The sequence below is a fragment of the Schistocerca serialis genome, chromosome 1 (genome assembly GCF_023864345.2).
Source record: "Schistocerca serialis cubense isolate TAMUIC-IGC-003099 chromosome 1, iqSchSeri2.2, whole genome shotgun sequence".
Taxonomy (NCBI): domain Eukaryota; kingdom Metazoa; phylum Arthropoda; class Insecta; order Orthoptera; family Acrididae; genus Schistocerca; species Schistocerca serialis.
The window spans coordinates 719,387,822-719,403,147 of NC_064638.1; the positions used below are offsets into that span (position 1 = coordinate 719,387,822).

Sequence of the window (15,326 nt, forward strand, 5' to 3'; positions counted from 1 at the left end):
CTGGCCCTTATGCAAGCAGTTATTCGGCTTGGCATTGATTGATAGAGTTGTTGCTTGTCCTGATGAGGAATATAGTGCAAAATTATGTCCAATTGATGCTTTATATCGTCAAAATCCCGAAAAGGTTGGAGGGCCGTGCCCATAATATTCCAAACGTTCTAAATTGGGGAGAAATCCGGTGACATTGCTGCCACAACTGTTTTGACTGGAGATATTGACATAATGATGAACAAGTAAAGTAAACAAAAGTAAAGGAGTAATGTTGAGCAATGGATATTGTTAAAAGCAACTGTTATGCATTGAAAGACAGGAATCAAGGTTATTGTACTTACCACAATACACAGATTAAAAAAAAAAAAAAAAAACAACAGAGAAATTCTTAGACGTATACGAAATTCCAGAGAAAAATGAACAACTTCTTTGAATGGAGATATTGATATAATAACACTAAGCAAAACATGTGAGAATGATGATAAAACACGATAAAATAAAACTTGGAGAATAATTACAATATGTGGTATAAATAGCGCTACGACATTTTATGGCCCAAGAAAATAAAATGAAGATATATATTTGTAACGTCTTTCATATGAGTAGCTGTAAAAGTATTTTCATTTAAAAAAAAAGAAAAAAAAAACAACAAACCTAACTTCAACCTGTGCTAAATCAACCTAATTTTTTACACTCTCAGGTATCTGTCGTCCTTCGGTTATTATCATCGAGGAGGTAGTTAGGTCCTAGTGCTCATGCCATGCTTATTTCATAAAACTATTTACGGTTTTTGTTTTTATGTCCCAAATATGTTTTAAATTGTTGTCAGTTGCATTATGTTCTGTGGGTGCTACAAATTTAATGGTCAGAATTTTTGTTATAGAATTGTTTTTGCTATGGGCAATTCTCGATTTTCGATACTGCAAAACAAATCTCTTCCACTGTAAGCTCTTTGCTTTCCACATTGTGGGAAGTGATGGTATGGGCCAAAACAAGGAAAAAATGTCCAGTAAACATCTGCTCTTAATTGCATACCTTAAGAGCTATGAGCACTTGTACATCTTCGCTACTTTGAAACAGAACTCTTCTAATGAACAAGTGCTCTTAATTTTTAAGGAATGCATTTTAGAACACATGTCTACTGGGCATTTTTTTTTATTGTTTTGGTCCATACAACAACTTCCCAAAACATGGAAAACACGGAGCTTGTAGCAGATCTGTTTCACAGTATCCAAGATCAAGAATTGCTCTTGGCTCTTAAGGTATGCGTTTTAAAGTGCAGGGTTACTGACTTTTTTGTTTCGAATGATCATTCCTGTTATATCCCTGAATACTGACCATCACTTCTGAAACACCCTGTATGTACATATTTGTTTCTTTGGTGTATCTGAGAATTTACTTAACCATTTCCAATGTGTGTTTAAATTGTGCTTTTATTTCTTTTATGTAGGTGTACAGAATGGAAGCTAGATAATACCTTTATGTGAATACTTGACCTTTTCATTGTGGTGTGATTGGTCTCTAAGTTAATCTATGAAGTTTCATTAACTGAGCCTGGTGGATCTACATCTAGATGGATACTCTGCAGATCACATTTAAGTGACTGGCAGAGGGTTCATCGAACCACCTCCACAATTCTCTATTATTCCAATCTCGTACAGCGCGCGGAAAGATTGAACTCCTATATCTTTTCGTACGAGCTCTGATTTCCCTTATTTTATCGTGGTGATCGTTCCTCCCTTTGTCGGTCGGTGTCAACAAAATATTTTCGCATTCGGAGGAGAAAGTTGGTGATTGGAATTCCGTGAGAAGATTCCGTCTCAACGAAAAACTCCTTTCTTTTAATGATGTCCAGTCCAAATCCTGTCTCATCTCTGTGACACTCTCTCCCATATTTCGCGATAATACAAAACGTGCTGCCTTTAATTGTAATACCTAGGTTTTTAGTTGAATTTACGGCTTGTAGATTACTGATTTATCGTGTAATCGAAGTTTAACGAGTTTATTTTAGTTCAAAAGTGATTCAAATGGCTCTGAGCACTATAGGACTTAACTTCTGTGGTCATCAGTCCGCTAGAACTTAGAACTTCTTAAACCTAACTAACCTAAGGACATCACACACATCCATGCCCGAGGCAGGATTTGAACCTGCGACCGTAGCAGTCACGTGGTTCCGGACTGAGCACCTAGAACCGCTCGGCCACCGCGGCCGGCCTACTTTATTTTAGTACTCAAATGGATGACCTCACAGTTTTCGTTATTTAGGGTCAGCTGCCACTTTTCGCACCATTCGGATATCTTTTCTAAATCGTTTCGTAGTTTGTTTTGATCTTCTGATGACTTTATTAGTCATCTGCAAACAACCTAAGACGACTGCTCAGATTGTCTCTCAAATCGCTTTTACAGATAAGGAACAGCAAAGGGCCTATGACACTATCTTGCGGAACGCCAGAAATCAATTCTGTTTTACTCGATGACTTTCCGTCAGTTACTACGAACTGTGACCTCTCTGACAGGAAATCACAATTGCAGTCACATAACTGAGACGATAATCCATAAGCACGCGATTTCACTACGAGCCGCTTGTGTGGTACAATGTCAAAAGTCTTCCGGAAATCCAGAAAAATGGAATCTATCTGAAATCCCTTGTCGATAGCACTCAACACTTCATGTGAATAAAGAGCTAGTTGTCTTTCACAGGAACGATGTTTTCTGTACCCATGTTGACTGTGTGTCAATGGGCCGTTTTCTTCGAGGTAATTAACAAGATTCGAACACAATATATGTTCGCCGCGACGGATTAGCCGAGCGGTCTTAGGCGCTCCAGTCATGGACTGTGCGGCTGGTCCCGGCGGAGGTTCGAGTCCTCCCTCGAGCATGAGTGTGTGTTGGTCCTTAAGATAATTTAGGTTAAGTAGTGTGTAAGCTTAGGGACTGATGACCTTAGCAGTTAAGTCCCATAAGATTTCAGACACATTTTTGAACAATATATGTTCTAAACTCTTGAATCATATCGACGCTAATGATATGGACCTGTAATTTAGTGGATTATTCCTACTACCTTTCTTGAATATTGGTGTGACCTGTGCAACTTTCCAATCTTGGGTACGGATCTTTTGTCGAGCGAACGGTTGTATATGATTGTTAAGTATGGAGCTAATGCATCAGCATACTCCGAAAGGAACCTAGTTGGTATACAGTCTGGACCAGAAGACTTGCTTTTGTTAAGTGATCTAAGTTGCTTCACTTCTCCGAGGATATTTACTTCTACGTTACTCATGTTGGCAGCTGTTCTCGATTCGAATTCTGGAATATTTACTTCGTCTTCTTTTGAGAAAGCGTTTCGGAAGGCTGTGTTTAGTAACTCTGCTATGACAGCACTGTCTTCGATAGTATCTCCATAGCTAACGCGCAGAGAAGGCATTGATAGTTTCTTGCCGCTGACATACTTCACATACAATCAGAATCTCTTTGGATTTTCTGCCAGGTTTCGAGACAAAGTTTTTTTGTGGAAACTGTTATAAGCATCTCGGATTGAACTCCGTGCTAGATTTCGAGCTTCTGTAAAAGATCGCCAATCTTGGGGATTTTGCGTCTGTTTAAATTTGGCATGTTTGTTTCGTTGTTTCTGCAACAGTGTTCTAACCCGTTTTGTGTACCAAGGAGGATCAGCTTCCTCGTTTGTTAATTTATTTTGGTATAAATCTCTCAATTGCTGCCGATACTATTTCTTTGAATTAAGCCACATCTGGTCTACACTTATATTATTAATTTGTAATGAGTGGAGATTGTCTCTCAGGAAGGCGTCAAGTGAATTTTTATCTGCTTTTTTGAATAGATGTATTTATCGCTTATTTTTCGAGGATTTGGGGATTCAAATATCCAGTCTCGCTACGACAACCCTGAGTTCACTAATCCTTGAATCGGTTTTGATGCTCGTTATTAACGCAGGCTTATTTGTTGCTAAGAGGTCAAGTGTGTTTTCACAACCGTTTACTATTCGCGTGGGCTCATGAACTAACTGCTCGAAATAATTCTCAGAGAATGCGTTTAGCACAATTTCGGATAATATTTTATTTTTTACTTTTAGTTTTGGAGACACTGTGTTGTTTTGATGTTGTTAACACAAAAGGGAAAATAAAAATTGGCTCGTGTTAAAATTAAATAAAATGTTATTTAACATGTATCAGCACATTACCTCTCCCAACACAACCACTGCCCTACCGCCTGATGCTGTCTATGGCATACCTGTTGAAACTATTGTCAACGGTAGAAGCCATGTTACAGGGTACCAGAGCGGTGTCTACCGTTCGGAGTGCTCACGTCGGCCGCTTACCGAGCTCAGCCTTCTTGCCGCCTATGATGCGGACGTGCGTGGTGTTGCTGTAGCCGCAGCGGCCGGGCGCCGGCTCGCCGGGCACCGGGATGGCGGTGCGGCTCTGCAGCTGCGCCTCCTGGCGCGGGCAGCAGACGCGCGGGTCCGAGCCCTCGTAGCCGCACAGCGAGTCCCGCAGCCGCTGCGTCACGCCCGGCTCGTTCCTCCGCGACAGCAGCGCCAGCAGCTCGTCGCACCGCCGGATGTTGATGCACACCTCGTTCTGCTTGCAGTTCGCACCTGTTCCCGACACAAACACAGAGATACAAGAGCTAGACAAAAATATGGAAACATAAAAAACATGACACGTCACCACTTACGTGAGTATGCAGGCCATTAAAAATGCTACACTAAGAAGAAATGCAGATGATAAACGGGTATTTATTGGACAAATATATTATACTAGAACTGGCATGTGATTACATTTTCACGCAATTTGGGTGCATGGATCCTGAGAAATCAGTACCCAGAACAACCAACTCTGGCCGTAATAACGCCTTGATACGCCTGGGCATTGATTCAAACAGAGCTTGGATGGCGTGTACAGGTACAGCTGCTTGTGCAGCTTCAACACGATACCACAGATCATCAAGAATAGCGACCAGCGTATTGTCACGAACCAGTTGCTCGGCCACCATTGAACAGACGTTTTCAATTGGTGAGAGATCTGGAGAATGTGCTGGCCAGGGCAGCAGTCGAACATTTTCTGTATCCAGAAAAGCCCGTACAGGACCTGCAACATTCGATCGTGCATTATCCTGCTGAAATGTAGGGTTTCACAGGGATCGAATAAAGGGTAGAGCCACGGGTCGTAACACATCTGAAATGTAACGTCCACTGTGCAAAGTGCCGTCAGTGCGAACAAGAGGTGACCGAGAAGTGTAACCAACGGCACCCCATACCATCACGCCGGGTGATACGCCAGTATGGCGATGACGAATACACGCTTCCAATGTGCGTTCACCGCGATGTCGCCAAACACGGATGCGACCATCATGATGCTGTAAACAGAACCTGGATTCATCAGAAAAAATGACGTTTTCCCATTCACGCACGCAGGTTCGTCGTTGAGTACACCATCGCAGGCGCTCCTGTCTGTGATGCAGCGTCAAGGGTAACCGCAGCCGTGGTATCCGAGCTGATAGTCCATGCTGCTGCAAACGTCGTCGAACTGTTCGTGCAGATGGTTGTTGTCTTGCGAACGTCCTCATCTGTTCACTCAGCGATCGAGACGTGGCTGCAAGATCCGTTACAGCCATGCGGATGAGATGCCTGTGATCTCGACTGCTAGTGGGTGATACGAGGCCGTTGGGATCCAGCACAGCGTTCCGTATTACCCTCCTGAAACCACCGATTCCATACTCTGCTAATAGTCATTGGATCTCGACCAACGCGAGCTGCAATGTCGCGATACGATAAACTGCAATCGCGATAGGCTACAATCCGACCTTTATCAAAGTCGGAAACGTGATGGTACGCATTTCTCCTCGTTAGACGAAGCATCACAACGTTTCACCAGGCAACGCCGGTCAACTGTTGTTTGTGTATGACAAATCGGTTGGAAACTTTCCTCATGTCAGCACGTTGTAGGTGTCGCCACCGGCGCCAACCTTGTGTGAATGCTCTGAAAAGCTAATCATTGCATATCACAGCATCTTCTTCCTATCGGCTGAATTTCGCGTCTGTAGCATTTCATCTTTGTGGTGTAGCAATTTTAATGGCCAGTAATGTAAATCGAATGTGGAGGGGCAGAAAGGAATGGAAGGAGAAGGAACTAACGATATCACCTGCGGGTAGGTGGCGCTGGGTGGGAGTGTGGGTCGGCCGGGGAGCGAATCGAGATAGTCCGAGTATTTGCGATAAATGCTCCGTCTGGGTGGCGCAGTGGTTAACGCAACTGCCAAGTAAGCAGGAGATCCCGGCTTCGAGCCCCAGTTTGGCACACATTTTCACGGGTCGCCACTGATTCCTCATAAATTCCCGATTCAGGTGAAATAATTAGTTCCTTCCCTCTCATTTGTCCCTCTCTCTCCTTCAGTTTACATGATATCTATCACAGCTGCGGATTCCTTGTAGTGTACGTTCTTTCAGACATGTTCCAAAGAACAGATATCGTGTGTTTGTATAACTGATTCACCATAATGGGGAATGAATCCAGCTTTATTTTACATTGTAATACGTAGCTGACGCATGTGGACATGAATACATCTCACTCCTGTGCGTATAATGCACAGAAACAATATACTATTGTGCATGGTTACGTCTATCAGCCAACACAAAGAAAAAGAATAAGTGATAAATTGTTTTGGAATTTCAACTCGCCCTGCAGTTGGCAGTTCATGGAGCCCTTCGTCTTGTTCTGAAGGTGACACGGTTCGCGAGTGCGACATTTAGTTCTGCTCTGACTTTAGCAGCTGTCTTCTTATTTTTCGTCACAGTCCTCTTCGACGACCGTCTGTCACGATCACTCCACACACAATTTCGTCAGCGTTCTGACTTAGCGGATGACGTTTCTCGCCCGTCCCGTATGCGGTGTAAATCTTCGATAAGATGCCTCTTGAAACACCAAACACTTCGGCTACCTTTGTTATGGAAGCACCCATCACAGGAGCACCAAGAATTTTCCCACGTTCGAAGTCGCTTAGCTCCGACATAATGCACTCACAAGTACACAGAACACTGTTCTGACCACGGATGATACTTCAAACGAATTGAGGACATTGAGGACATTGCGCCTGCCGGAGTGGCCGAGCGGTCTAGGCGCTACAGTCTGGAACCGCGCACCCCTACGGTCGCAGGTTCGAATCCTGCCTCGGGCATGGATGTGTGTGATGTCCTTAGGTTTGTTAGGTTTAAGTAGTTATAAGTTCTAGGGGACCGATGACCACAGCAGTTAAGTCCCATGGTGCTCAGAGCCATTTGAACCATTTGAGGACATTGCACAGGTGCTGTTTGTGGTGAGATTTCTAACAGCACAACCGGCAGGCTTGGATAGTATCTGCATTTATGTTCAAGCATGAATTTATCGCCATGTTTCTGTATTTTCGTCAATTCTCCGATCTCTTAAAGATTTAATAAACTGTTCATTTGCTTGACCTGTTGTTTCCTGTCATATTGATTCGGCATCGGACTATTTGTAGAGAGCATTATTTAAACCCACAAACTTTGGGAGATTGGATGGAACATCAAAGCAACCATTTTTCTTAATGTCATAGTTTGTTGTGAACATTATTTAATCCAGTAGAGACGTATTCATTCTTCAGTTGTAATGAATGATTTATTGTTGTAACGGGCCCTGTTGTTCCGTAGCGAGCATACTTCACTCTTTAGTCGTAATAGCATTGGCATTTAATTTTATGTCATGATCCAGCACGGTACTTCCCTACTAATGGAGCGGTGCACCTGGAGAGAGTACACTGGTACGGTTGGTGCTTACTACATAGCGATGGGGTCTTCAACATTCACGGTTCACATGTCTGGAGTGAGTTTAATCCTCTTGCCACATTTACTCGCGCTCATCAAGTGCTGTTTTACGTAAACAGGTAGGCTGATGTTATTGGTGATTATTTAATTGGGCCATATCTCCTACCTAGGCATTAAATGGCAGAAATTACTACAAATTCCTCACAAGAGCATTGCCAGAATCCTGGAAGACGTGCCACTCCTTACAAGTTAGCGCATGTGGTTCCAACATGACGGGTGCCGGGAAATTTCAGTAGTCTTGTGCGTCGATTCTTGAACCGACAGTATCCAGAAGAGGGGGTTGGCAGAGGTGGTCCAGTACCATGGCCTATTCGATCCCCTGCTTTGATCCCTCTGAAAAATTTTGTGTGGGGAGAGATGCGCAACCAACGCTTGTTGGATCAGAATAGGATCTGGTTGACTGGATAGTGGCAGCAGCAGGAGAAGAAATTAAGGACGATTCTGCAGTTTCTGACCGCGTTAGACAGAGCATGACCCGCCCGTATAACCTTTGTTTAGAAGCAAAGGAGGCATTTTTGAAGTAACTGTTTTGCATTAATGTTGTTGTCCCTTAAATGCCGTGTGACTAGGGCCTCCTGTCGGGTAGACCGTTCGCCGGGAGCAAGTCTTTCGATCTGACGCCACTTCGGCGACTTGCACGTCGATGGGGATGAAATAATGATGATTAGGACAACACAACACCCAGTCCCTGAGCGGAGAAAATCTCCGACCGTGCCGGGAATCGAACCCGGGCCTAACGGCGTTGACGTTCTGTCGCGCTGACCACCGGGGGTCAGTTGTTGTCCCTTGGTAATAAAGATTTAATTACGTTTGCCTTACTTTTTGTCAAGTGTAAGTAAGATTTGATGTCCTCGTACGATGGTACCTGACACGAAAATTCATTAGAAAGAGTGTTTTCAGTGTTCCGTACAACCTCACATAGTTTGTTGATTTAATCAATTTTTTTCCATAGAGAACTTCTTCTACCAGTTTAAAATATGACATTACAGATTTTTTTTGCGTCCCGGGCAATCTCCTATAATTTGTAGGTTTAAATAATTTTCATATTGTATAATTACACGTAATACAACCTAATGGCCTAATTTTTGTTCTTCAGTAATAAAAAAAGCAGAAAAATCGCTAGGACTCCCACTGTTCTTTTGATAAAACCAAGTAAGCCACCTAAAAACAAATAAGAAAAAGTTAAATCAATTGCGTATTGTTTGCATCTCGAGAGCAGCTACTGTTAAATATTGTTGTCGTGAAATGGGTTACGAGAATGAAACATGTATATGGATACATGCTGTTCATTCACAGCTCAGATTATAAAATATAAAGCAAGCAAAATGCCAAAGCTGAAGCAAATAATCTGTAGCATATGGGTCCAAATAATTTGGAAAATATAAAGTAAAGCCTTTATGAGGTCAATTATCATCATTGTGGACTACAAACAGTTCAGTACGTAATGGTACAGTAGCCTTACATATTACAGTAATTGTAGAGGATATCAATGTAACGTATCCCATAAGGTAATACGAAGTTTATCGCTCAGGTCCAACAATACCTTTTTAGGAGGCACGGCAAAGAAAGAGGTCAAACGCGTCACTTCTGTGTGAGCCACGGCATGGTCAGAAAATAAATGCAGCTTATCTCTACTTTAATAATTTCAGAGAGTAATTCTGGCACACACTAATAGTCAGGATACTTTTTTATATATGTGACGTGTAAACTGAAGCGGGAATCTTCATTAATTAGCGTGTCAGTTAAATTTGTACTTCATCAACTTGATGTAACCGTTGCTAGATTTTGAAGTAACTCATCAAACAATATAAAGAGGAAATGTATAATACGAGTACGTAGTCGCCACAGGAGGCGCTAGTGTAAAGGGAGATGATACGCTTACAAGTATCTGCAAGGACTAAAATGCCAATTATCATATTAAAAGGCTAAAAGCTCGTGCTTCAATGCGTTGATGCCCGTAGAATTCCTTGGAAGACTACGTGGAAATGAGTTTCGTGTATCTGTGGGCATTGTCATCAGGAGTCTTCGACCAGGGTGTAATCAATTAGATCAATAGCTGAAAAGCAAATTTCATTAGGTAATTTTGCGTTATTCGCGTAGAAGAAAAAGCTGTTTCTCAGTAGCAGAAATAAAGGATTCAAGCTTGATTTTTTACCACCTGAAATTCAGCTTATCCTAGTCAGTTACCAGCGGAACTACAGTCTAACGTGGGATTCGGTCGACAGAGAGACATCGTATTTCTCTTGCAGGAAAAGTATTATTAAAACTGATAGTCTGGTTATGCGACTGAACTATCCTCCCCATTACTCGCCGTTAATTCGACGTTGGTGCGGTAGCGTTAGGTCAGAAAGAGGCTGTTTCGAATCTTGCTGGTGGAAAGAATTCTCCAAAAGGAGAATGGGTGCTAATATATAGTTCCTGATCCGGATCTTGCACCATTCTACTGCTTTAGATTCTAAAACTCTGCACAGTCTGTCATGGCGCCGAATGAGTGCGCAAAGTTTGGTTATTCCCCTGGTGTTACTGGAGAGAAGAAGGTTATGTTCTGACGCTAGGCTACATCCTCTCCCTTCTCCCTTATCGTTATCAGCAACACTACGCACTCATTATTGTTCTCAGAGAGGTTGAATGCCCTGAGTGATAGTCCAGCGCACTCGTTCACTGGTCTCAGTATTTTCTCATCTCGCTCGTTGCACCTTTGTCGCAGTACGGCTTACTGTCGTTCTTTGGAGAGTTTCGGTAGTTGTAAAAGACATAATTATTTTGCTTGGACAAATGTTTCTATTTCTTCAGACAGTAGGAGGGTGGTTCGGTATTAAAATCACCAAACTCGATGTGAGGTGAAGATGATCTTGTGAGGTTATTTCACTTCTCACCTCAGCACTCCTCAAGGCAGTTATCAACCTCGCCAGAAAATCTAAACGCAGGGTTGTCAATAGGCAGTCCAGAGATATCTCGAGAGACGCTGATTCATCTCACGCCCTTCACAGATCTGTTGCAAACTATCACGCATCAGTTAAGTGCAGATGTAAGAGTTTTGTACTCACTGCGACTTTGAAACTCTCAGGAATAAACTACAGTAGTGTGACGAGGGTTGGGTTTTTTGTCGGATACTGACTATCTGGAAGTGTACGCAAATAAATTTCAAAAAAATAGTCTGGGAAAGCTCTTGGAAACGTGTACACTATGATTAAATTTTTCTTTATTGGATATTAGTAACAAGTTGCTCGCTGCGGGTGGTGGATCTCCATTTACAATCAAACTGCGAAGCACAAATATCAGAGAGCAATGATATAAGCACCCATTTTGCTTCTTTTGGGAAATTGGATCGTAGCCGTACCTTATTATTCGACCTAAAACCGTAAGATCTGTCACGTATCAACGACTAACAGGTAGTGACTTCTTTGATTGTTCGCTAGTAAGCGTTTGTTGTAATACTAATAATCAGTATACTGTATTTGGTCTAGAGAGCGGTGTGCTGACCCCACGCCCCTCCTATCCGCATCCTCCACGGAGGATGACACGGCTGTCGGATGGTCGCGGTAGGCCACTCGTGGCCTGAAGACTGAGTATTTGGTCGCAGTGTAATGACAGAGTCATGAAGGTTTGCCAGAAAAATAAAAAAGAATTCATCTAAGTACTAATAATAGTAATAAGCGTTGTAACTTACATGGAGACATACAATGCCAATCGCTTTCGACTCTTCGATATGAGATCATAAGCATTAGAAAATTGCTGATTTCACGCTCGCTGACTGCATATTGAACGCAAAAGGCGACACAATCAGGCAATATCTGTAAGCAATAAGGCCCAAACGCAGATCATACTGGGTATCCCAGAAATACTCCGAATACTTCATCGAGTAGTAGAGGGTGTTTTGCGGAACAAATCGAGGATAGGAACCCGCATCCAGAAACGTCATACAACGACACTGCAGAGCATCAAAATTGTAGGCACCGGCGCCTGCCACTGCACCACACCTTCGGCAGCAAAGGTGGCATTTTACACTGACGGACCGTAGGCAGAACGTCTCTCAATGTTGTTTGTTATTCAGTGATCGCAACTGACTGCCGTGACCGCCACTGGAAAAGATGTAGCTAGCTGCTACGTACACAGTCATTGTTTCCTATGAATGCGATATTTTGTTGCCTCTGTGGCAACCCTCTTGGAAACCTCTAAAATCTCATGTGGTCCAATGTTTTCGGCATACAGGAGAAAAGTAAACAGCAGGTGGAAAACTATATGTGAAACCATCATCTACCGAGGCAACAGAGCATCGCATTCATAGAAAAAAAGTGTGTGTACGCTGCAGGTAGTCGCACTATCTTCTCCACTGGCGATTGTAGCAACCAGTCGCGATCAGCGAATAGCAAACAACATTGCGAGACGTTCCGCGTGTTGTCTGTCGGCGTACAAAGTCACGTTTGCTGCCGAAGGGGAAGCGCCAGCGCCGGCGCCTCTAACTTCGGCGCTCTGTAGCGTCGTCCGATGACGTTTCCGGACACTGGTTGCTATCCTCTATTTGTTCCTCAAGACACCTTCTACAACCCCTCGAAGTTTGTCGCAACATGTCTAGGACGCACTGTAGAGGCCTCCACTCGACAAGCAGGGCAGAGTTCCAGCAGCAAACGTCGACCCTGACGCCCACCGAAACCAGCGCCTCAGATGGCCACCAGCCGACAGCAGGAATTATGTCACTGAGAATTATACCCAATTACGCTTTTACGCTAAAACAGACTTTTAAAACTTGCTTATGTGCGTACGTAGACTGTGGATTTGCCTATTTGTACATATTTCTCGTTGTCACTTCAATTTTGTCGTGTAAATGAAGGGTTCGATCAGATCAATACAAACTAACTCCTTTCATGATTCATGGTTTCAGTATCATCTCCAGACGTTACTGAGTGCATCCTACTCCTAACAGAGTTGGTTGGAGCATTTAATAACAGTGTGACGCTACAAGTCTCGTTTGTGTTTTACACTTAGTGGGACTCAAATGATAAATCAGTATTTGTGCTCTTCAGCAAGTTCATCTACACACTTGAAAAAGCTTTAAAAGCCGATGTCAACCCATGGCCTCAGTTCCTTATTAATACCATATCTGCCTCCTTAGCCTGATATCCTAGTCTCCAGAGAACTAAACATTCTTAGCCTAACCCTGTCGCCGTCTCACCCCTTCACGTGGCCACTCTTGTGCTAGAGGCACATAATCTAAACTCCCACGTCGTTTCCAATCTGATTATGAGATTCAGAACAAGTATGTAGCGACTGACGTCGGGTTACGACAGCGTTGTTGTACAAATCACACAAATATCTGGAACGGCCATAATTTCAAGGGCGTCTCAAAAATTACTGAATGCAGATTGTTATCGGAAATCCGTACCGTACTGATGCAACAACCTCTTTATTCGACACCAACAAGAGCCCAATCCATTCAGGAAAATGTGTAAACATACTTTACTATCTAAGAATTCAACAGTAATAAAAGGAATGAAATGTTAATTTAGCAAAGACTTTGTAACACATATATCGATTAGAAGTAGGTTTATATCATGTAACTGTGTATCTTCAATTATGAAGCGCGTATTATTTGTTATTTAAAGCCCTTGTTTTGTGGCAGGAAAATTAGAGCTTTATAATGTATATATGAAAAAGGAAAATGATTTGTTAAAATGATAAATTATTATAATAGGTGTATGTTCATGAAAAGAAAATGCTTATTGAAAGCTGGTTTATGCTTAGGACACTTGTATTTGTAATATATAACAGATGTAGGTAAGTCCCTCCGCAACGGAACTGGCATGGCGCGATGTAAAAGGTGGTTTTGATGGTCGAACTGAGCTGCTCCTTGGTGTAAACTGTAGGCAGTATGTGGCTAGCCGTAGCACGGTACACTTCGACGGTGCCAAGAGAGGCAATTGGAAGCTGCTTTGTAAAGGGTTTGCCTCTGATGTGGATCTAGCTATTATTTGGTATTCTCGGCAAGAAGAGATTTATAGAGCATTAGAACATCGAGAGCCGTGAGTACATTCAGCCGCCATGTCGCTTGTTACCAATCTTCACCACTGCTTCACTAACTTTATACATTCAGTAATGTATATGGACATGGACCAATTAATCTGTGTGTGGTTTTAATAATAATCACAAACACAAGCTTGTGTCCGGAACCATATTTTCTATTCTGAACATGAACCTATGCAAGGTCCTCACCTAAGTGCTGCTAAAACTGAGTATCCTGATTTAAATGAACAATTCATGCATTGAAGTGTTTAAAAATGAATTTTACTCTAATGCAACAGGAGTAGTGAGAGTTAAAGTTAAAACCACAGAAGTAAAGTTAGATAGGGTTTTGCTAAAGTACCATTAGTTTATTACAAAATATAGTTTTTTAGGCATATAGTGTAAGATTATGTAAATATTATTGTCTAACATCCCTGCTTCACAGGTTAGAAAAAGGCAAATAAGTTAAGCTCATTTTAGAAATAGTGTGGTTTTGATTTATATCATGAATGGTTCCTTTTTTGAAGTTAATTAAGCTCAGTGTTGCATTTTATTGTCTTGCAAAGTAAATTACGAACTACACCAAGTGAAGTGAATGATTAGCTATGTTTGACTTAGTCTTTTCCATTAGAATAATCATAGATCTTAACTAGTGAAAATATACTAGTTTATCGGTCTCCATCATATTTTCCACTTATTAGAAAATTGAACTATTACTGCTGCTAAGGAAAATGATATATGTAGAGGAGTCTAAACAGTGTATTTATGATATTATTTATCTTTGCCGGCCGCGATGGTCTAGCGGTCCTGGCGCTGCAGTCCGGAACCGCGGGACTGCTCCGGTCGCAGGTTCGAATCCTGCCTCGGGCATGGGTGTGTGTGATGTCCTTAAGTTAGTTAGGTTTAAGTAGTTCTAAGTTTTAGGGGACTTATGACCTAAGATGTTGAGTCCCATAGTGCTCAGAGCCATTTCTTATCTTTATTTGTTTTTTCATGTCAGTTAAGATAGAAGCCCCTCATATCCAAATTTAGTTCTGCACTTCATGCAGTAACATTTCAGTATCTGGTTAAGTGATGTCTTGAGTGTAGCTTGGTCAAATTTGCCTTCTATAATTACTGGTGTGTGCGTTATTGGTAACCGCTGCTACACGCAGTTCAGAGTGCACTGTGTCAGTTTGTGTCCTGTGTGCCATTCAAAGGGAAATATTAATGAAAGTAACTTCAATAACCAATATTAAGTTTCCTTAAACATATATTTCCAAATTCATGTGCCTAATTGGGCTGGCGACCGTTCATTTTTTTTCATTCACTTATGATTTTACCACTTTCATTAACTCCCAAGGTTAAAGTACGTTTAGTTTTTTCTGTTAAATTCAACATATTCAAAATTATAGTCCGATACCTTTGTCCATTAGACACTCGCGGGGTCAATCTTCTAAATCCTCTCAGAGGGTAGCATTAGCTTGTTTCACGGCCA

At 42.2% G+C, this 15,326-nt stretch overlaps 1 protein-coding gene across 2 annotated transcripts in view; it reads right to left on the minus strand.

Moving 5' to 3' along the window:
- The window catches only part of LOC126481303 (venom protease-like), a 199,412-nt gene that overhangs the window by 26,937 nt on the left and 157,149 nt on the right, over positions 1-15,326 (minus strand). For both annotated transcript variants that reach the window (XM_050104958.1, XM_050104965.1), the window contains one exon: positions 4,328-4,606. In XM_050104958.1, coding sequence (XP_049960915.1) covers positions 4,328-4,606 — 279 coding nt within the window. The remainder of the gene's footprint in view (positions 1-4,327; positions 4,607-15,326) is intronic.